The sequence below is a fragment of the Coregonus clupeaformis genome, chromosome 1 (assembly GCF_020615455.1).
Source record: "Coregonus clupeaformis isolate EN_2021a chromosome 1, ASM2061545v1, whole genome shotgun sequence".
NCBI lineage: Eukaryota > Metazoa > Chordata > Actinopteri > Salmoniformes > Salmonidae > Coregonus > Coregonus clupeaformis.
The window spans coordinates 12962931-12985204 of record NC_059192.1 but is presented as its reverse complement, the minus strand read 5'-3'; the positions used below and the strand labels follow the sequence as shown (position 1 = coordinate 12985204).

The following is a 22274-nucleotide window of genomic DNA, read 5'->3' as shown; positions in this document are numbered from 1 at the left end:
GCAGAGGAAAAATATTATATTCCCCCCACAGTGGAATTCTAACCCATATCATATGCATTCCTTGCTCTCCTTTTAGCCAGAGGCTTGCAGTAGATGGAGTCATTCCCCAACAGTACAGATTTTATTTACAGAGAGACGGCATTAGGATTCTAATACGTGCATTCTTCAGGCCTATTTGTGCTAACAGTTAGGTTGTGAATAGGCCATTAAGACTGCACATCACCATCCATCTGCATTAAAAAACCTCTTATGGGTATTAACTGGCACTAACTAAACTAATAAACTACTTTAGGGCTGATTGATACTGTAACTGTATGTTTGCTCTGGTTTCAGGTGTTTGGTGCCATCAAGTGGATACACTCTACAGAGCAACTAACTCCTGGCTCAAGGTATGGACAGCTGTATGGGGCACCCAGGACACTATATCTATCTGAATCTGAATATTTGTATAATTTCCAGACAGAATATAAACATTCTGCGTGTATCCAGTGGTTATCATAACTGTTTTACAGAAGGAAAAAAGTATCCAGTCTGGACTCTGAATACAGACATAACTTAGAATTACTGAAAGATAAATATTCCAGTGGCACTATATATTTTATTCAGCTGTTGAGCTCTTACAGTGTGTATCGGAAATGCAATAGACCAGGGTTTTCCAACTGGCGGCCCACAATTTTCATTGTTGGACATAAAAGACTGTAAAAAACCCAGGAAATCAGCTCCAATTGATTTTAATTTTGGAAATCTGTTCCCAAGTATTCTCATGTATAATAGAGAGACACGTGATCGTATACAAACGTAAGCAAGGTTTGAAATGATTACTTCGCTTCTTGCGGTCAATTTGCCATCTACAAATTATTTGTAATTATGTTCAGGCCCTCTGACCAACCACTCAAGCAATAATCGGCCACTGCTGAATCTAGTTGAGGATTCCTGCGCTAGGCTAGAGTTAACATTGCCATAGCACTTCAGAAAGCATCTCGTCTGAATGGCGGAAGCAGTTAACTGTCAGTATAACTGTGGCGTTGTCTCCCTAAAAGCTTCTTGCTATTGGGCACAGATGTCAATTCAACGTCTATTTCACGTTAGTTCAACATAATTTCATTGAAATGAGGTGTAAAAAACATTGATTTAACCAGTGTGTGTCTAGTGGGTTATTTCTTCTGACTGAATGGGAGCACTTTTCTGTAATCGTCCTTGTCTGGGCTGGGAAACAACTTGAAGACAAGACCTATGATACAATGTCATTCAAGGCAGCCTACAGCAACATAAACTGATTTAATATTTTGATGCGTAAATCTAATGATCAAACACCTTGCGAAGGAATTACAGAACAATAGCTGACTTCATGCTGAAAACGTATATTGCAGCGCTACCAAAAGGTGCACACAGCAAGTACTAACAATAAACAGATTTAGAAATATTACATGGCAATTGTATTTTAGCTTACTCTTATGTGATTCTTATCAGTTTTCAATGTTAACTTTGAGAGAGTTTTTGACACATGATACAATGTGACGTGCCCAGGAGCATCGAGGGCCAAATGAAACTGGTATGGTGAAATATTAATCTTAATCTCTGCTCCTCATAAATAGCTCAATCTCAGCAGGCAGGCAGAACCTACCTGCAGATGGTGGCTATATGGACAGTAGCAGAAGCAGCCTCAGGCTCAGCCCACACAAGCCTGGCTCACCACACTACTCCTCCACAGCTCTCCGGTGTTTCCAGATGCATTTCACAGACTAACTCATCTGTGAGAATCCATTTCAAATCATGTTTTGATGACTATGAGCCTACGCATGCATTGAAAAAATGTGAGCCACAGTGTTGCGTGTTACAACGATTGGGTCATTGGGTTAAACTATTCTACCTCAAACAGTCTTATGTCTGTTCTGGCACAGTCTGGCTTCCATGGCTTCCAAGCATAATGTGTCTTGGACTGGTACGTCTCTGCTCAGTGAATAGATAGAGAGAGAGCGAGAGAGAGAGAGAGAGAGATCTTGTCATTGCTCTGGGGTTGCGTGCCGTGGCGGGGCTGTGGTGACATAAAGTAGGCTGTGTCACTCCTTTCCTCCCAGGGCTAAGACCCAGAGCCCTGGTGACATAAAGCAGGCTGTGTCACTCCTTTCCTCCCAGGGCTAAGACCCAGAGCCCTGGTGACATAAAGCAGGCTGTGTCACTCCTTTCCTCCCAGGGCTAAGACCCAGAGCCCTGGTGACATTAAGCAAGCTGCGTCACTCCTTTCCTCCCAGGGCTAAGATGTTGAAGGTCTCTACTTCCATCCTCCATTTGTTCTCGTTACCCCCAGTGGAAAGACCCTGGCTGTCAAAAGGAAACATGGCCACCTTTGACCCCTAATATGCTGCAATACTATTAAGTCTTTAGTAGCACCAACTCCTCAGGCGGTAGGCTACCTCTGTCACATGCATGGCCCTGTTGTATACTGCTCATTCATGTAATTGCCTGTCTTTTTTTTTATTATGGTGCCAAAACTACAGAAGCGCTATATTGAGATGATATGGTAGCTATAGCAATGACAAGGTGATATCAGTAAATAAGAATGGCATTGAGCTAGAGACGGAGACAAGACCTGAGGCTCTGGTCAACAACTCTTCTTTTCAGCACTCACATTATACTGTAAACTACATGTTATTCTTTATTCAGTCTGCACATGAAGGAAAATAGGAGTGAGAAAATACATTGATTCAAAGACAAGGAAAAAGGTCAAACAACCAGATGTTCATTGGGAATACATTTTATTAGTAATAATAATCTGCCAAATATACAGCCATTATTGATCCATCTACATATTATACATATTCATATAGGTCATTTACAAAATTAGTAATTAGTCAGAAACAGCAGATATACATCATAATTTATCCTGCATTTCATGTTACTGTATACGTTAGAACTGAAGAACAGATCAGCATTCCCCCGGGACGGACAGACAGACGGACAGACAGCAGAGTCAATGGGAGGAGAGGAGACATGGGGTATTTCCATAGAGAACATTATGACAGTACTGACACTAACGCATCTTATTCCAGACCACAGGAAGAAGCATGAGGAGACCAGTGAAGGCTCAATGAAACCCAGGGCTCGTATTTACAAAGCTTCTCAGAGTAAGAGTGCTGATCTGGGATCAGATCCCCATCTGTCCATATCTTATTCATTATGCAAAACTGATCCTATATAAGCACACTGAGACTCTTTGTAAATAAGGGTCCAGATCAATAATTACAACAAGCTGATAACTAATCTGATTCCACTAATCAAATCAAAGATCTGATTACTTTTGTTACAAAGCATTTTTTTTTTTTAAGTGTTTGCAAAACAGAGAAATTGAGTTTGTTCTGTATATACACACACACAACATTAACTCACTTCTGATTGGCTGAAGTCTAAAGACAAAATCCAGTCTTGCCACACAAGTGTTTCAATATGCCAACAGACATTTCAGTCAGGTATTATAGAAAACAACTTACACAACTTCTCCACACAAGGAAAGTCATTGGTTAGTTCACAGCAAAGGGACACATTTTATACATTGGCTATATTCATTAGTTTTTCAGTGCATTATTGAACAAAAATGAAAGAATAGCAGACTTAAGCAAACATTTGTTAACTTCCTGTCCATGAACTATTCAAAGACACAGTTTTACTCATAAAATAGAACTGGTGTGTAAACAAGATTTCAAATCAACAACTCATAATTGACTTCACCAAGATGCAATGTACAGTCCTTCTATAGAGTACTAACTAACTGTTGTGGTTCTAATGCATTAGAACCACAACGTCCAAAGGAGCTGCAGAGGATGTCAACAGTAAACAACCATCTTAGAGGTACATTATTCTGTAACGATTGACTATACTGTACCTCCATATACATGGCCCACTCATAGCACATCTATAAACACAAATTAGCATAAGCCTATATGTTATGAAATGTTGAATTTAAAGTGCTTATAGGTAGGTTATGAGTACTTCATGAAGATAGAGTTACTGTAATGTAAATCATTATCTACAATTTAGAGAATTTTGCTAAAACAAACAATGCCCTGGTGCAAAATGCTGAAGCTGGTCGTTTGCTACGGAGTTGGAACGATAACATGAAGACATTTTGAGTAGATGTAAAAATGTAAAAGCTGCCAGAATGATAAATGTCTGAAATGAATATGGATAAAAAAATAAATAAATCAGTGATAATAACAGAGTGAAATATCTTCAAAAGACTGTAAACATTTCCCATAAAGGTTCTTCCTCATTACCATTTCAAATATGTACTAAATTGTCAAGTTCAGAGTATCATCCAAAAATATATTTTTTTATTTTGGTATTAGTTTAAAATCAAACACAGAAATGTAGCATTGTCTGCATGTCTTTGAAAATATATGCATATCTTTGTTAAAATAACAAAATCATAGACATTCTATAGCAATCAGGGTTAAGAAGAAGCAAATGAAAAACATTTATCTTCACTTAAAAAACAGACAATATCTTGATAGGGAGATCACACTGTCAGGGTACTGGCAACACCACAAGGATCTAATTCACTTCCAGGCCTTCAAGTTTAGAACTCTAGCCACACCTTGCTCCCACTCTTTGAAAACCACCAGTACTTTGGCATTCTAGTCCTCTGAACATGAATCACTCGATAAAAAAATCTCTCTGGTCAGTTTGTTAATTCATTGTCATCAGAGCAGCGTATTGCATTTCTTTACAATTAAACAGACCACGACACACAGTGTACAACTGTACTATGTAATCTTAATCTCTTGTGGACAGACGCACGTAACATAAATGGTAGTATGGCATCTGTCAACAGACTGTGAGATGTGACGACTAACCATTTCGCAGGTGCTCGCATCGTTCAAATTTCGGAAGGGAAAGGGACATTTTGCCCATACACTTGCCTGAAACTTGCAGAGAGTTTCCATTTTGGGGTGATGGAGACCTCGCAAGTCACGTTAGTATCTTTCTCTTAACATCTCCCCCCAGAACCGAAATGAGCACTGACGCAATTATGCAAGATTTTAGTTCTGGGTTTCCGAGATTAATATCATTTAAAAAAGTTAATCATTTACATTTTAGTCATTTAGCAGACGCTCTTATCCAGAGCGACTTACAGGAGCAATTAGGGTTAAGTGCCTTGCTCAATGGCACATCGACAGATTTTTCAGCTAGTCGGCTCGGGGATTAGAACCAGCGACCTTTCGGTTACTGGCACAACGCTCTTAACCACTAAGCTACCTGCCGCCCCATGTCCAAGTAACACTGCAAGGACACAGGTTTTAAGGAGACAATTTGGCAGCAAAATAATTAGAGAACCACAATTCTAAAATGACTTAACCTGCACTGTATGAGTATAATAACTTGGATAAAAATAACATCATTCTGTCAACATTTAGGACAAAAGGACGTGAAATCTGAAAAGACAAAATGATATAAAACGTACAACATATGATCAGCAAGCCAACAACACAACGGTACTCTTTAGAGATAATCCTGTGAGTATTGATGACAGTAGTTTACCTGAGTTAGATACCGGTTAACAGTGGTTAAAAATCAAGAAGCACATACATCGGACAAAGAATTATGGAGAACTGACTTCATCATAGTGCAGAGAATTACAGGGAGAGGGGGATGAGGGACTGGACTGGGGGCGCTACAACTCCTCCATTCACACAGTAAAACACAGATGGGTACACTTGACTTGACCAATGGACAGGCAGAGACAAACCACTGGAGAGAGAAGGTTATTGGTGGAGGATCTGCTGCAGCACCTCCAGCAAGTGTTTCAGGCCATAGATGTAGCCTTGGTCCTGGCTCTCGCTGGGGAAGACATGGGCAAAGTCAATCATCCTCACCTCCACTTCGCTGGCCCTCTGCTCTGGTTGTGGCTCCCCACGGCCTCCCTCCCCCACCCCAGACTCTTCTTCCAGTTGGGCTTTGATACCGTTGCCGTTGGGTTGCTCTGCTGGCACCAGACCTGGGCACTTCCACGTGCTGTTGTCCTCCTGGGGGTTTGGGCCTGTCGTGGTGTCGCTGGCGGCGGTGACTTCGCCATGGTGACCCCGGGTGCAGCCCTTCTTGTACATGGTGTACAGGCTGTAGTCGAGCGGCACGGCAACCCGGATGTTGTTGTTGTATTCCAGTACTTCTTCATTGGGCTCGCAGCAGGCGTCAGCGGCAGACGTAGTCTTCTCTGGGGGGCCCCTGAAGACATGGCCCTCAGGGCTGGGAGGGGGCAGGCCCTCATATACAAACAACAGAGAGCTAGCATAGAAGGTTAACTGGCTCTGGCCCTCGAACCATCGCAGGATGTTCTGGACCTTCAGGATACTGGCAGCGACGGCATCTTTTCTCAGACTCCTCCCATTAGAGAAGAATTTGGATAAACCTGGGAGAGGAATGGGAAAGGAAATTGTTGTTGTTGAGGAATCCAATGTTTACTGATAAGAAATATGATGGTGATGATTTGATCTGTTTAGACGATGCCTGAAGCTTTTTCTTATTAGAGAGCAAGTTCAGCAAGTGACTACAACCTACACCAGGGGTCTCCAATTACATTTAGCCGTGGGATGATTTTTGAGCGGATGGTCAGGGGGCCAGAGCATAGTTTTAAAATAAATAGTACATTGCAAATTGACCGCAAGAATCCCAAACAGATATATTATTTGACAAAAACAGAATCATTACAAACCTTGATTACATTGGGATACGATCACATATGCCTCTATCTATGCGTGGTAATACTTGGGAACAGATTTCCTCAATTAACATCACCGAGTTGATTTCCTGGTGATATTACAGTCTTATGTCCAACAACGAAAATTATATATATATATTTTTTCAAACTTAGTGGCCCAAATCAAATCAACAGGCCGAATTTGCCCTTAGGGCCACCTATTGGGGAACCCAGACCTTAAGCCTGTTGAAATAGACAGAAGGATATAATGTTGTGTATTTTGTGACAGGATTATTATTGTTTTAGGAGCTCACCATCTTTGATGGTGTCCTTGAGAAGGCCTCGCCCGTAATGTTGATCATACGAGTGATATTCGTCAGAGTTGACCTTGTACACCTGGAGGGTTAGAAGGACAGAAGGAAGAATTAACATCAATGGCAAGAAACAGTTAGATGCAGTACATAGACCTATTGTTTCTTCTCATACGGGAGCACTAAAAAGCAACGCTGCACAACTTCAAAAAGGAGATGATGCGTCTCTATATAACGTTCAACTCAAAGTGACCTCTCCATGATAGAATCACGGGTGGAATACTCCCTCTGGTGGAGAAATTATATATAAACACAATTTGCTCAAAACATTTATATTATGATGGACATGTAGAGTGGGGCCTGGAATGATTGGATCCCTTAAAAAAGATCAGCAAAAAAGACAAACAAATAACAAAAAAAGTACAATTACAAGAAAAGAAAAGAAAAAGGTTGATGATTTGCATACATTTGCATAGAGATATATTTTAAAGAACTAGTGAGTAAAGTAATTTATTTATTATTTGTATTACTTGTAAAAAACAAAATCTCTTATTCTGAGCAACTGTATTAGTATAAAATAATATAATTTTTAATGTTTTTGAGCATACAATATAGCTCAGTATGTGTTATTTATTTTATACAGTATTTGCTCACTGTAATCAAGGGATCCTATAATTCCAGACCCCACTGTAATGTGACAATGTACTTATGTGTCTGTGAGGACCCAGAGACATTCATTCCATGTCCATGCTGAGAGGAGCATTTTACCAGAGGGATTCCTCCCTCTTTCACTGCAATCAGGAACATCATTATCAGTAATGAGTCTCATCACTTTGTGGTCACACACTGCAGACAAGCAGAATTTTCCATGCTCCGAGCCAAAAAGCCCCTCCCCCGGAAAAACTCATAATAGTGAACACATCAAAACTATGAAATAACACATATGGAATCATGTAGTAACCAAAAAAAAAAAAAAGTTAAACAAATCAAAATATTTTATATTTGAGATTCTTCAAATAGCCACCCTTTGCCTTGATGACAGCTTTGCACACTCTTGGCATTCTCTCAACCAGCTTCACCTATAATGCTTTTCCAAGAGTCTTGAAGGAGTTCCAACATATGCTGAGCACTTGTTGACTGCTTTTCCTTCACTCTGCCTTCCGTCTCATCCCAAACTATCTCAATTTGGTTGAGGTCGGAGGATTGTGAAGGCCAGGTCATCTGATGCAAGCACTCCATCACTCTCCTTCTTGGTCAAATAGCCCTTACACAGCCTGGAGGTGTGTTGGATCATTGTCCTGTTGAAAAACAAAATGATAGTCCCACTAAGCCCAAACAGATGGGATGGCGTATCGCTGCAGAATGCTGTGGTAGCCATGCTGGTTAAGTGTGCCTTGAATTCTAAATAAATCACAGACAGTGTCACCAGCAAAGCACCCTCACACCATAACACCTCCTCCTCTATGCTTTATGGTGGAAAATACACATGCGGAGATCATCCGTTCACCCACACTGCGTCTCACAAAGACACGGCGGTTGGAACCAAAAATCTCAAATTTGGACTCCAGACAAAACAACACATTTCCACCGGTCTAATGTCCATTGCTCGTGTTTCTTGGCACAAGCAAGTCTCTTCTTCTTATTGGTGTCCATTAGTAGTGGTTTCTTTGCAGCAATTCGACCATGAAAGCCTGATTCACACAGTCTCCTCTGAACAGATGATGTTGAGATGTGTCTGTTACTTGAACTCTGTGAAGCATTTATTTGGGCTGCAATTTCTGAGGCTGGTAACTCTAATGAACTTTTCCTCTGCAGCAGAGGTAACTTCCATTCCTGTGGCGGTCCTCATGAGAGCCAGTTTCATCATAGCGCTTGACAGTTTTTGCAACTGCACTTGAAGAAACTTGAAAAGTTCTTGAAATTTTCCGGATTGACTGACATTCATGTCTTAAAGTAATGATGGACTGTCGTTTCTCTTTGCTTATTTGAGCTGTTCTTGCCATAATATGGACTTGGTCTTTTACCAAATAGGGCTATCTTCTGTATACCCCCCCCCCTACCTTGCCACAACACAACTGATTGGCTCAAACACATTAAGGAGGAAAGAAATTCCACAAATTAAGTTAAGCAGGCCTACCTGTTAATTGAAATGCATTCCAGGTGACTACCTCGTGAAGCTGGTTGAGAGAATGCCAAGAGTGCGCAAAGCTGTCATCAAGGCAAAGGGTGGCTATTTGAAGAATCTCAAATGTAAAATATATTTTGATTTGTTTAACACTTTTTTGCTTACTACATGATTCCATATGTGTTATTTCATACTTTTGATGTTTTCACTATTATTCTACAATGCAGAAAATAGTACAAATAAAGCAAAACCCTGGAATGAGTAGGTGTCCAAACTTTTGACTGATACTGTATGTTTAGAGTTTTCAACAGATGACAAAGACACTGGAAGCTGCTCTATACTTAGTCCACTAAAAATACAACAATCAAATGAAAATCTACTTTATTGGTCGCATACACATATTTTGCAGAGGTTATTGCAGGTGCAGCGAAATGCTTATGTTCCTAGTTTCAACAGTGCAGTATACCTAACAATACAAGACAATACACACAAATAGTCATTTTTGAATGACTACCTCGTCTCTGTACCCCATACATACAAATATATGTAAGGTCCCTCAGTCAAGCAGTGAATTTCAAACACAGATTCAACCACAAAGATCAGGGAGGATTTCCAATGCTTCGCAAAGGCACCTATTGGTAGATGGGTAAAAATGTAATAAGCAGACATTGAATATCCCTTTCAGCATGGTAAAGTTATTAATTACACTTTGGATGGTGTATCAATACACCCAGTCACTATGGGATACTAGCAGATACCCATAGACTTCCAGTCATTGCGCTAACGCCAGTTAGCATTGGCTCATGAAACTACCTCAAACTTCCTTCATACAGTACACAGAGACAAAAATGGTATCCACAAGTACATCTGACTCTTGGGGAGTAGATAAAGGGCCTCATTGCCAAAATCTCCAAGTATGCCTTTAATGGCTGTGAAAGGAGAAAACTGAGGATGGATCAACAACATTGTAGTTACTCCACAATACTAACCTAATTGACAGAGTGAAAAGAAGGAAGCCTGTACAGAATAAAACATTTCCAAAACATGCACCCTGTTTCCAACAAGGCACTAAAGTAATACTGCAAAAAATTGTGCAAAGCAATTAACTTTTTGTCCTGAATACAAAGTGTTATGTTTTGGGCAAATCCAATACAACACATTTCTGAATACCACTCTCATATTTTCAAGCAAAGTGGTGACTGCATCATGTTATGGGTATGCTTGTAATCGTTAAGGACTGGGGAGTTTTTCAGGATAAAAAAAATAAACTGAATTGATTTATGCACAAGCAAAATCCTTGAGGAAAACCTGGTTCAGTCTGCTTTTCACCAGACACTGGGAGATTAATTCACCATTCAGATGGACAATAACCTAAAACACAAGGCCAAATCTACACTGGAATTGCTTAACAAGAAGAGAGTGAATGTTCCTGAGTGGCCAAATTACCGTTTTGACTTAAATCTGCTTGAAAATCTATGACAAGACTTGAAAATGGTTGTCTAGCAATGATCAACAACCAATTTGAAAGAATAAAATGGGCAAATGTTGCACAATCCAGGTGTGGAAAGCTCTTAGAGACTTACCCAAAAAGACTCACAGCTGTAATCACTGCCAAAGGTGATTCTAACATGTATTAGGGGGTTGAATACTTACAGTTGAAGTCAGAAGTTTACATACACCTTAGCCAAAGACATTTAAACTCAGTTTTTCACAATTCCTGACATTTAATCCTAGTAAAAATTCCCCGTCTTAGGTCAGTTAGGATCACCACTTTATTTTAAGAATGTGAAATGTCAGAATAATAGGAGAGAGAATTATTTATTTCAGCTTTTATTTCTTTCATCACATTCCCAGTGGGTCAGAAGTTTACATACACTCAATTAGTATTTGGTAGCATTGCCTTTAAATTGTTTAACTTGGTTCAAACGTTTCGGATAGCCTTCCACAAGCTTCACATAATAAGTTGGGTGAATTTTGTCCCATTCCTCCTGACAGAGCAAACAAATTGTCTATAGGATTGAGGTCAGGGCTTTGGGATGGCCACTCCAATACCTTGACTTTGTTGTCCTTAAGCCATTTTACAACTTTGGAAGTATGCTTGGGGTCATTGTCCATTTGGAAGACCCATTTGCAACCAAGCTTTAACTTCCTGAATGATGTCTTGAGATGTTGCTTCAATATATCCACATAATTTTCCTTCCTCATGATGCCATCTATTTTGTGAAGTGCACCAGTTCCTCCTGCAGCAAAGCACCCCCACAGCATGATGCTGCCACCCCCGTGCTTCACAGTTGGGATGGTGTTCTTCGGCTTGCAAGCAACCCCCTTTTTCCTCCAAACATAACAATGGTCATTATGGCCAAACAGTTCTATTTTTGTTTCATCAGACAAGAGGACATTTCTTTGCACCTTGTCCCCATGTGCAGTTGCAAACCGTAGTCTGTCTTTTTTATGGCGGTTTTGGAGCAGTGGCTTCTTCCTTGCTGAGCGGCTTTGTCGATATAGGACTCGTTTTACTGTGGATATAGATACTTTTGTACCTGTTTCCTCCAGCATCTTCACAAGGTCATTTGCTGTTGTTCTGGGATTGATTTGCACTTTTCGCACCAAAGTATGTTCATTTCTAGGAGACAGAACGCGTCTTCTTCCTGAGTGGTATGATGGCTGCGTGGTCCCATGGTGTTTATACTTGCATACTATTGTTTGTACAGATGAACGTGGTGCCTTCAGGCGTTTAGAAATTGCTCCCAAGGATGAACCAGGCTTGTGGAGGTCTACAATTATTTTCTGAGTTCTTGGCTGATTTCTTTTGATTTTCCCATGATGTCAAGCAAAGAGGCACTGAGTTTGAAGGTAGGCCTTGAAATACATCCACAGGTACACCTCCAATTGACTCAAATGATGTCAATTAGCCTATCAGAAGCTTCTAAAGCCATGACATCATTTTCTGGAATTTTCCAAGCTGTTTAAAGGCACAGTCAACTTAGTTTATGTAAACTTTTGACCCACTGGAATTGTGATAAATTAAATAATCTGTCTGTAAACAATTGTTGGAAAAATTACTTGTGTCATGCACAAGGGAGATGTCCTAACCGACTTGCCAAAACTATAGTTTTTAACAAGAAATGTGTGGCGTGGTTGAAAAATGAGTTTTAATGACTCCAAACTAAGTATATGTAAACTTCCAACTTCAACTGTATATTATTTTTTACAACTGTTCGAATTTTCTTCCACTTTGACAGAGTATTTTGTGTAGATCTTTGACAAATAATGACAATTATATCCATTTTAATCCCACTTTGTAACAACAAAATGCGTAAAAGGTCAAGGGGTGTGAATACTTTCTGAAGGCAAGATGATGCTGGACTAGAATACAGTATATACACATATGAAGTGGGTAAAACATTAAAGTGACCAGTGATCAATGACTATGTACATAGGGCAACAGTCTCTAAGGTGCAGGGCAGGGTACTGGGCGGGGGCCCGCTAATGGTGACTATTTAACAGTCTGATGGCCTGGAGATAGAAGCTGTTTTTCCCAGTCTCTCAGTCCCAGCTTTGATGCACTGTCCCCGCCTTCTAGTTGAGGAGGCCATTCAACTAAAGGTAACTGCCAAAATAAAAGAAACACTAACATAAAGCGTCTTAACAGGGCGTTCGGCCACCACAAGCCGCCAGAACAGCTTCAATGCACCATGGCATAGATTCTACAAGTGTCTGGAACTATATTGGAGGGATGCGACACCATTCTTCCACAAGAAATTCCATCATTTGGTATTTTGTTGATGGTGGTGGAAAATGCTGTCTCAGGCACCGCTCCAGAATCTCCCATAAGGGGTTAAATTGGGTTGAGATCTGGTGACAGAGACACACACCCCCTTTAAACCCCCTATGCTCCTTTGAGACCCCTCTTTCAAAGTCACAGAGATCTCTTCTTCTAGAATGGTAGCCAAAATAATGGGCAACTAGGAACTTTTATACATGACCCTAAGCATGATGGGATGTTAATGGATTAATTAACTCAGTAAACACATCTGTGTGGAAACACCTGCTTTCAATATACTTTGTATAAGTGTTTCCTTTCTTTTGGCAGTTACCTGTATATTACAACAAGCCATAGGCTTGCTTTGGTCCTTGGGGTGGAGATGAGGTCTTTGCTCTTCTGTAAGTCATTATGGAATGGTAGAATAGTGTTATGTTGGATTTGGCCCTGTGTGATTGATTGGTCAGTGACGACCAAACAGAGAGACGTCAGAATGGACCTGAATGAGGTATTGAACTCTTCACATAAACATTAACCTTGTGAGGTGTGGAGCCAGTCTGACAGGAACTAGGAAGTGGGGAATTGGAAGGTTACGGCAGACTAATGACAAACTCCATTCCATCTCAAATTACCCAGGCAAACAGCAATATTATCTTAAAAACAACACCTGACCTAAATAACTTATATGTATATGTCAACTGTATGTATGTAAGCATGAAGTTGATAGATGTGAATGACTGTAGACCCACAGTCTCTGTTTTCTCAGTAATTTGTCAGTCAGGTCCTTTTTTATTTTAAAAGTATGTAGTTCTTGTTGAGCTGTTTGTCTATTAAAGTTCTGTATTATGCCATGTGTTGTGTGGACCCCAGGAAGAGTAGCTGCTGTTTTCGAAACAGCTAATTGTGATCCTAATAAAATAGAAATAACAAATGCACCTAAATTATCCTTCCAGTCTCTAATCCTGCCGCTCTGGTTTGGCTGCCCAGGCAGGTGTATCAACACCTGGTAAACGCCCTTGGAGGGATTATTGTCATTGTGTTCCTGTGATTGCCATATTAACAGAAAACAACTAGTCTAATGGTGTAGATGATGTAATTGGGTATTGATTCTACTTGTTCAATACTAGTTTAACTGGTTTTTGCAACTATACTGAACAAAATAATAAATGCAACATGCAACACTTCTGTTGAGTTTGCAGGCCATGGAAGAACTGGGACATTTTCAGCTTCCAGGAATTGTGTACAGATCCTTGTGACATGGGGCCGTGCATTATCATGCTGAAACTTGAGGTGATGGCGGCGGATGAATGACACGACAATGGGCCTCAGGATCTCGTCACGGCATCTCTGTGCATTCAAATTGCCATTGATAAAATGCAATTGTGTTTGTTGTCCGTAGCTTATGCCTGCTCATACCATAACCCCACCGCCACCATGGGGCACTGTGTTAACAACCCGCTCGCCCACACAACGCCATACACGTGGTCTGCAGTTGTGAGGCCGGTTAGACCAAATTCTCTAAAACGACGTTAGAGGCGGCTTATGATAGACAAATTAACATTCAATTCTCTGGCAACAGCTCGGGTGGACATTCCTGCAGTCAGCATGCCAATTGCACACTCCGTCAACTTGAGACATCTGTGCATTGTGTTGTGTGACAAAACTGCACATTTTAGAGTGGCCTTTTTCCCCAGCACAAGGTGCACCTGTGTAATGATCATGCAGTTTATTCAGCTTCTTAATATGCCACACCTGTCAGGTGGATGGATTCTCTTGGCAAAGGAGAAATGCTCACAAACAGGGTTATAAACAAATTTGTGCACAGAATTTGACAGAAATAAGCTTTTTGTGCATATGTAACATCTTTTATTTCAGCTCATGAAACATGGGACCAACACTTTACATGTTGCGTTTATATTTTTGTTCAGTGTATATGCAGTTGAGCTCTGGCAAAAGCTCTCAGTTTTTCTTTAACTAAATTTTTCAACCTTGACAGAAATAAAGTATTAATATAATGAACACAGTGGATATCAGAAGTGATCTAAACAACCCTTAATATAGAAACAACCTCACATTCGGACCTTTCTCTACCGTTACAATCTCAATGGTTACTTATGCCAAGTAACCACTAATGATTATCTAATAGGCAGTTACTCTGAAATTGTAACCGAAGCTTTATGGGAATTTCAGAACACGGTCATTCATCAGCAAGCAGGAACAGCAAGCAGGAACTCCCCAGTGAATTAACAACGTTTAGCTCATGTAATGATTTGCATGATATTGATCAATTGAAGCCAGGTTTGTTCTAAGGTAACTTTAATACGCTAAAATAGCTAATCTTTAACTAGTAGCCAATGATTTATGATATGATGAAGATGCAGAAAGGATTTTGTTTAGCTTTCTACCTAGCGCTGTATAATAAACTACTGTTTTATTTGTATGAGAGGGGTATTCGTTCATTTTTGATAGGCTACTTGATGAAGCATATGTTGTTAGCCAGCTAGCAGTGCTTTATGTGCTATTGTCTTGAGAAAATAAACCCTCAATTGTCTGCACATTCTTGTGAATAGTTGCATTATTCAGGGTTGTAACTTGGTTTAGATGAGAAGTTGCTCACATAGTTGATTAATAGTTTGTTAAAGGATGCTAATGGCTTCTGTGATATTTACTGTAAATATTGCTGCTCAGCAAGAATGTTGAGTTGCCAAGCCAGGGCCAAAGAAAGGTAAGGCAAGGATGTACTTTGAATTGAAAAGTAAAAATCTCTTTGCAGCACAGACTCTCATCAATCTGAATAAGCCCCAAGGTACTGCCACACAGGTCTCATATAGCCCCTCTCAATAAAATGAATGGCATTAGCAATTGGAGAGCCCTTTTCAACCCAGTGGGAGGGACTCATGATGAGGCTGAAGAGGAAGACTCACCCTCATTCCGAGAAGCAGGAAGCCAACTTCCTCCATGAGAGGGTACTTCTTGATCTGCTGGTCCCGCTTCTCGTGGGAGGCATAGGGGTCGTAGCTCTTCTGGCCGATCTTCACATCCATAATACAAGGCTTCTGGAACCGCCGAGTCACGTCCTCCAGTTTCAGGTACAGCTCTGTGATGTAATCAGAGGGCGCAGAAACATGGCATGAGAGACGTTGGACATTTAGACAAATAAATCAACCTATTTGGCCACTAGAATGATAGAAGAGGCGGTGTTTCACCCCTACAGCCATACAGTATTTCTAGGAGCAAAGCACTGCCATGATTGTTTACGTTTATACAACGGGTGGGTCTAATCCTGAATGCTGATTGGTTTAAACTGCATTCCAGCCGGTGACAGAAGTATTTTTGAATGGAGTCCTAGGATCAGTTTCTGCCTTTTAAATCCAAATGAGTATGATTTTATGGGCAGGGAGGACCGGAACCTAGATTAGCACTCCTCCTCAGAGTTATTTTATGAATACAGACCCTGGTACATGTTGAAGTCATGTTTTTAATACTGTCCTAGGGATGTTTAAGGATTTCTTATGGACCGGTGTTTACCGTTAGGATATTCAGGCGAGGACCAGGTGCCAAAGTATTTAGGGAGGTGATGCTGGAGGTCCAACAGACACGGGTCGCCGCAGTCCTCAGCGTAGACCTGGACGAAGCAAAGGACATCCTTGTTGAAGAATCAAAATCAGCTCATTTGAGGGAACTAATCCCCATCTCTATGTGGGAATTTCAATGTCTTTATTGATAGGGGTGTTGTTTCACCAACATGTCACATGTAGGGGTGGCCTAGCGGTTAGAACAGTTGGCCAGTAACCAAAAGGTCGCTGGTTCAAAAACCCGAGCTGACAATGTGAAAAATCTGCCGATGTGCCCTTGAGCAAGGCACTTAACCCTAATTTGCTCCAGCTACAATTTTCCTTCCCTTTTATAGTTCACTACCGTGAAATGGTGGTGGAAGTAGCCAAGTTTAACTACTAATACATGATTCCTCTGTAAGAGTGTTTCCAAAGCAACCATTTCATCCTGTGGACATTTAGTCCACTTTAACAATAGGAGAGTAAGCAGTTCCGGTGGAAAGCCCTGATAACCCTCTGGTTAAAATGTTGCAGTGGGCACGTCAAGATAAACACCTTTCCTAAACCCTTCAATAAACAGATAGCCCACTGGTTTATATGCAGAGTGTGCCAACCTTGCCCACTGAGCTAGTAAAGACGTGGACTACATTACTGGACACAGTATGGCCTGCTAGGCTTCCTCAAGAGCTACTCAGGGAGATTGAAATAATACCCCTCTCTTTTTATTAACATTTAATCTAAACGTCAACTTGAACATAACTTTATTGAAACTGACATGGAAAGATTGTTCCCAAGTACACAAGTAACATTTTGAATAATTTAAAGTGATTACTTTTTGCTGACTTCATGTAGAACTGAGAGCAATTTCATAGAGAATACTGTAACTGTACAGTCAAAATTGATGTACTTTCAGATAATATCTATTTTGTATCTTTTTGGAGCATCAAAATACGTGGATGGTTACCTTGCTGTAGAACTGCATCTCTCTAGGACCTCGGGGAGGGGGCTGGAGCTGTTTGAGTACTGTGCCATCAGGATGTTGCAATATGCCTGTTGTAACAAAAGGTGTGGGCCATTCTGACACTTAGTAAAGATCTAGTACTGGTTGCCACATAAAGGCCTAGTCTGAATATTTCAGAAATACATCCTTCCTTCCTGCTAAATAATCACTGATCAGACAACTGTGCAACCATGTTAGATTTGTAGTTACTTCAAGAGAGGAAGGAAGAATGCATTTAGAAAGTATTCAGACAGGGCTAGGGTTGCAAAGCTACTGGTAATTTACCAATGTTACCAGAATCTTCTGTTATTTTGGTAATTAACAGGTAATCTAGGTAATTTATACATTAATCACTTTTTTTTAAAAATGTATTCATATATAGTAGTCATATTGTCTATGAGTTTCTAGTGGATACACCATATGGTTCAAGAGAAAATAGCCTAATTAAGGAAAAAAGCATCTAAGCAACAATGGGCATTTTTTTGAATTAACTCTGCAACTCTTCCAACTATTGACTTTTTTCACAACTGCCAACAGTTTGGTGCCAAAACATTTACAACAAAGACACATTGACATAGTCAAATAAATAAAAGTGTAAAAAAATATATAAAGGATATTTCATGCTGAAACCCTCATATTAAAAACCAACGCTATTCACTAAGTTGATGGTTTACATTTAGGATAATGTTTTACAGCTTTGTCATTCTATTTTTTTTAAATCATATTATTTGATTATTTTACATGTGATAAGGCCACACAGAGAGCCAGAGATAATTACAGACACCTGAGATAATCTGAAGTACCCAAAAATGGCACTAGATTTCATCTGATAAATTCCCCCTAAAAAGCTTGAAAGTTACAAAAATATATATAGTAACACACACCCTACCTTTGCAAACCTAGACAGGGCCAAACAGTTTGCCAGTTGGGAACCAGCAATACCAAACTGAGAAGTGCAAAGGTTAACTTGTGTTTAACATGAAGTCATAAAACGATGTACCTTATACAAAAACGCCTGAGCACCAGTAACCTATAAAGTCTGACACTATAGACTCACTGTGTGAGACTTTGCTCTAATATTAGATAGATAGGAGTTGGAAAAAGAAATGAACACTCCCAAGCATCAGCGTTTAATCAACTCTGAGGTTAGATGTATCAACAGTCTTTAGAAAGTGACCTAAATACGAATGTGACACCCATTCCTTCCTGAGTGTAGGATTCAACTGAAAGGCTCTTAGCAGAGACAACCGGTTTTAAATCCCACTTACACTGGTGCTCTGTCACTGTCTCCGAGGCCAGAAATAATTTTTACATTTTAGTCATTTAGCAGACGCTCTTATCCAGAGCGACTTACAGTTAGTGAGCGCATACATTTTCATACTGGCACCCCGTGGGAAACGAACCCACAACCCTGGCGTTGCAAGCGCCATGCTCTACCAACTGAGCTACAGGGGACAAATAATAAATTGGTTCTTCCCACTCTTGACAGTTCAGTTTTAGTAGTCTTACTTCAGGCATTGGATTTTGTAAGCCTATCAGGAGTGATCAGTATTCCCCTATTCATTTAGCAGTGGCCCAAATGCAGCCCCTGCAGGAAGACCCCCCACCCCTCGATAAGTTCAGTCACTGACCTACTTTATCAACGCCATACTTATGACCGGCCACCTGATGGGAGAGCGGCACACATCCGTTCAGGTGGGCCGCCTGCGATCCTCCCTGGGCGTTCTTCTCCTTCACCGAGCCGGAGAGACAAGTCCCCAGGTTCACCATGGGTCTATTGATTTCCAGTCTTCCCAAAGCTAAAGAGGAGTCCATTATCTGATGTTGAGTCGACATGCGCAATTCAATGGCTTTCAATAAAATGAAATAGGCAATCTATAATTCACATGTTGATATTAGTTAGGTAATCAGCGCATCCCCCGCACAATTTCGAACACCGAGGGGTATCTTCATCGAATTCGTCAAATGGGCTCGCGTTCAGCACCAAGTCTAACCTAGTATTTACAATGTAGCAAGGCTGCAAAAGCACCGCTACAATGAGTTTCATATCTTGGTCGGCAACATTAATACAGTCTGGCCACATCCCACTTCCTCAAGGAACTGTTCTGACGACACAAGACCGATATTTGCGTGCAATTTCGAAAAGTGGAGTTTCTTCTAAACTACTTATAGCGCGACCCGTTTTGTTTGCTATTTGGAAAACACATACATTACAAACAAGCCCCGTTGTTTGCTGCTTATATTACACGTCCCACAATGCTAAAAGACAGGCTGCTAACCGTGACATCACATCTGACGTACAGGCTCCTTGACGCAAAATTGTTTATCAATAAAAGATAAGCACGGGAAACAATATAATGTCGGACACGCTATCGATGTCTTTTGAAGAATTGCAAGGGTCTTCACATTCGAACATTATCCAATGTGTGTGGCTGGGCGGCTATCCCATCTCATCTTGCTAGCTAACGTTACCTACCTACACTTGCGACACTGCCCCTACTGTCGCAATTATATCTACTTCTGGCAGCGGCTTTTCCATCACTATCGAAAAAATAGCCTAGTTAACACAGCCACAAAGTCATAAACTCCGCCTACTTCTTCAATTTATCTTCATGAAATCAGATTTTAAACCTAATCTTAACACTAACCTGAACCGCACGGATAACCTTATGCCTACACCTAGCCTTAAATTAAGACCAAAAAGTACATTATTGTTTTCATACAATATTGCAAATGTTTACTTCGTGGCTGTGCTATCTAGTGGAAACCACTTTCCACGTGATTTGGTGGTATGGCAACACAAGACTATCAACTGTCTAATCTAGAGGAATATGCCTACCTAAAATGCCTGCATCATAGGTAAGTAAGCGAAATGTAAAACCATGATTTTATTTAATTTAAAGCTGCAAAATGTTACTTTTTGAATGAATGACCAAATTCACATAGAAATGTGTGTTATAGATGTGCAATTTTCATTGAAAGCAAGCCTAAGAAGCTGTAGATCTGTTCTATATACGTTATTTCTATGCTTCCCGTTCTTAAATTTCGTCTTTGCGTCTTTTACTTTTGATTTTGGTACACCAGCTTCAAACAGCAATATTTTTGGTTACTGAAATGTTTTTTTTTTTTTACAGATTTAGATGGTACAATGATTCTCTACACCTTTCTTTGTTTCGTCGCATAAACTAAAATTAGGTGAACTCTTCGAAATTTAGCAACCAGGAAATGGCGCTGCGATTTCTGCGTATTGCACTATTAATATGTTCTATTTGCAGGAGGTCTCTATTAACCCTAGCCCTTGATCATGACTCCCAGTTCCATTACATTACACATAAAAGTCATTTTTAAGAGCCACGACGCTCGGTCTGAACATTAACATGCATAAGAATCTTACCATTCATATCATGATTTTTTAAATTATTTTTTAATAACGAAACTTAATAAGTCGGTTCTTTTGAATGTGTTGCCACATTTAATAACATACATGCTAAGTAGCCATGTTCCCAACTGCTGTCATGTTTTAGTGCATTCGCACAAGTAGACAGTATGAATTGACCCATTCATCCCAATACACACCTTTATAGGGTTAGGGTTCCCACACGGCCATATTTCCATGTTACAGTGCTTGTTTACAGAAAACAGATGGATGACAGAGCGGACCACCTGTGCTAATTATCTCTCTGCGTCTCCGAACACCTGTGTGTAAACGGAAGACAGAGGCCACAAACGTGTTGTCACTGAAAAATACTGTCGGCTGCAACTGTGTTAAAACAGTGTACAGTAAGTATCTTGCATTTGTGAAATTATTTTGATGTGATATGAAAGTAGAGGGATTTATGTTTCTAGAACCGTACCGCAATTGAGAATCGATTGACGTTTAGAAATAGTATTTGGCTGTTTTGTCTTCCAGAGCAAATTCTCCCTTTAAACACAACATGTAAGGTCCTTGGACTAAGGAGTAACGTTAGGCTCCTTAAGTCCAATATTGAGCTATATTAGCCCATCACCGTGCACAAAGCAATTTCATTTATCTTATGATTTTATCATTCTGAAACACTCATACGGAGTCCTGAAACATCATCACTAGTTTTCTTTCCAGTGTTCTCAGCCTGTAAATAAGACTCAATAACAAATCACACTGTAGTGGTAATTATAGTTAGAAAATCACGTTATCATAATTGTGCCATATCTTGTAAACATGGTTGGGTTTATAAATAAGTTAATTACATTTGAAGATGTCCACTCAATCATCATAACTTTGGGCATAATTATACTGTTTAAAGGCCCACCCATAATGCATATATTAATTTAATCAATACAAATGTACTGAACAAAAATATAAACGCAACATGCAACAATTTCAAAGATTTTACTGAGTTACAGTTCATATGGGGAATTCAGTCAATTGAAATAAATTCATTAGGCGCTAATCTATGGATTTCACATGACTGGGAATACAGATAAGCATCTGTTGGTCACAGATACCTTAAAAAAAAAAAAAAGGGCATTCAAATTGCCATCGATAAAATGCAATTGTGTTCGTTGTCCGTAGCTTATGCCTGCCCATACCATAACCCCACGCCACCATGGGGCACTCTGTTCACAACGTTGACATCAGCAAACCGCTCGCCCACACGACGCCATACAAATGGTTTGCAGTTGTGAGGCCAGTTGGATGTACTGCCAAACTCTTTAAAACGATGTTGGAGGTGACTTATGGTAGTCAGCATGCCAATTGCACGCTCCCTCAAAACTTGAGACATATGTGGTATTGTGTTGTGTGACAAAACGGTACATTTTAGAGTGGCCTTTTATTGTCCCCAGCACAAG

General features: G+C 40.2%; 1 protein-coding gene across 2 annotated transcripts; it reads right to left on the bottom strand.

Moving 5' to 3' along the window:
• Window positions 1-5193: 5193 nt before the first annotated feature.
• Window positions 5194-19934, bottom strand: LOC121532117 (inositol polyphosphate multikinase-like). 2 transcript variants are annotated; one of them, XM_041837862.2, is made up of 6 exons: window positions 19076-19934; window positions 17409-17494; window positions 16419-16515; window positions 15815-15987; window positions 7006-7087; window positions 5194-6403 (listed from the first exon to the last, which is right to left on the bottom strand). In XM_041837862.2, exons 1-6 carry the CDS (start codon window positions 19278-19280, stop codon window positions 5760-5762), a joined length of 1287 nt encoding a protein of 428 aa, XP_041693796.2. In that variant the 5' UTR covers window positions 19281-19934; the 3' UTR covers window positions 5194-5759. The 2 variants fall into 2 exon arrangements, with proteins under 2 accessions (XP_041693796.2, XP_041693882.2); XM_041837948.2 differs by having other exon boundaries at window positions 19080-19161.
• Between the last annotated feature and the right edge of the window lie 2340 nt (window positions 19935-22274).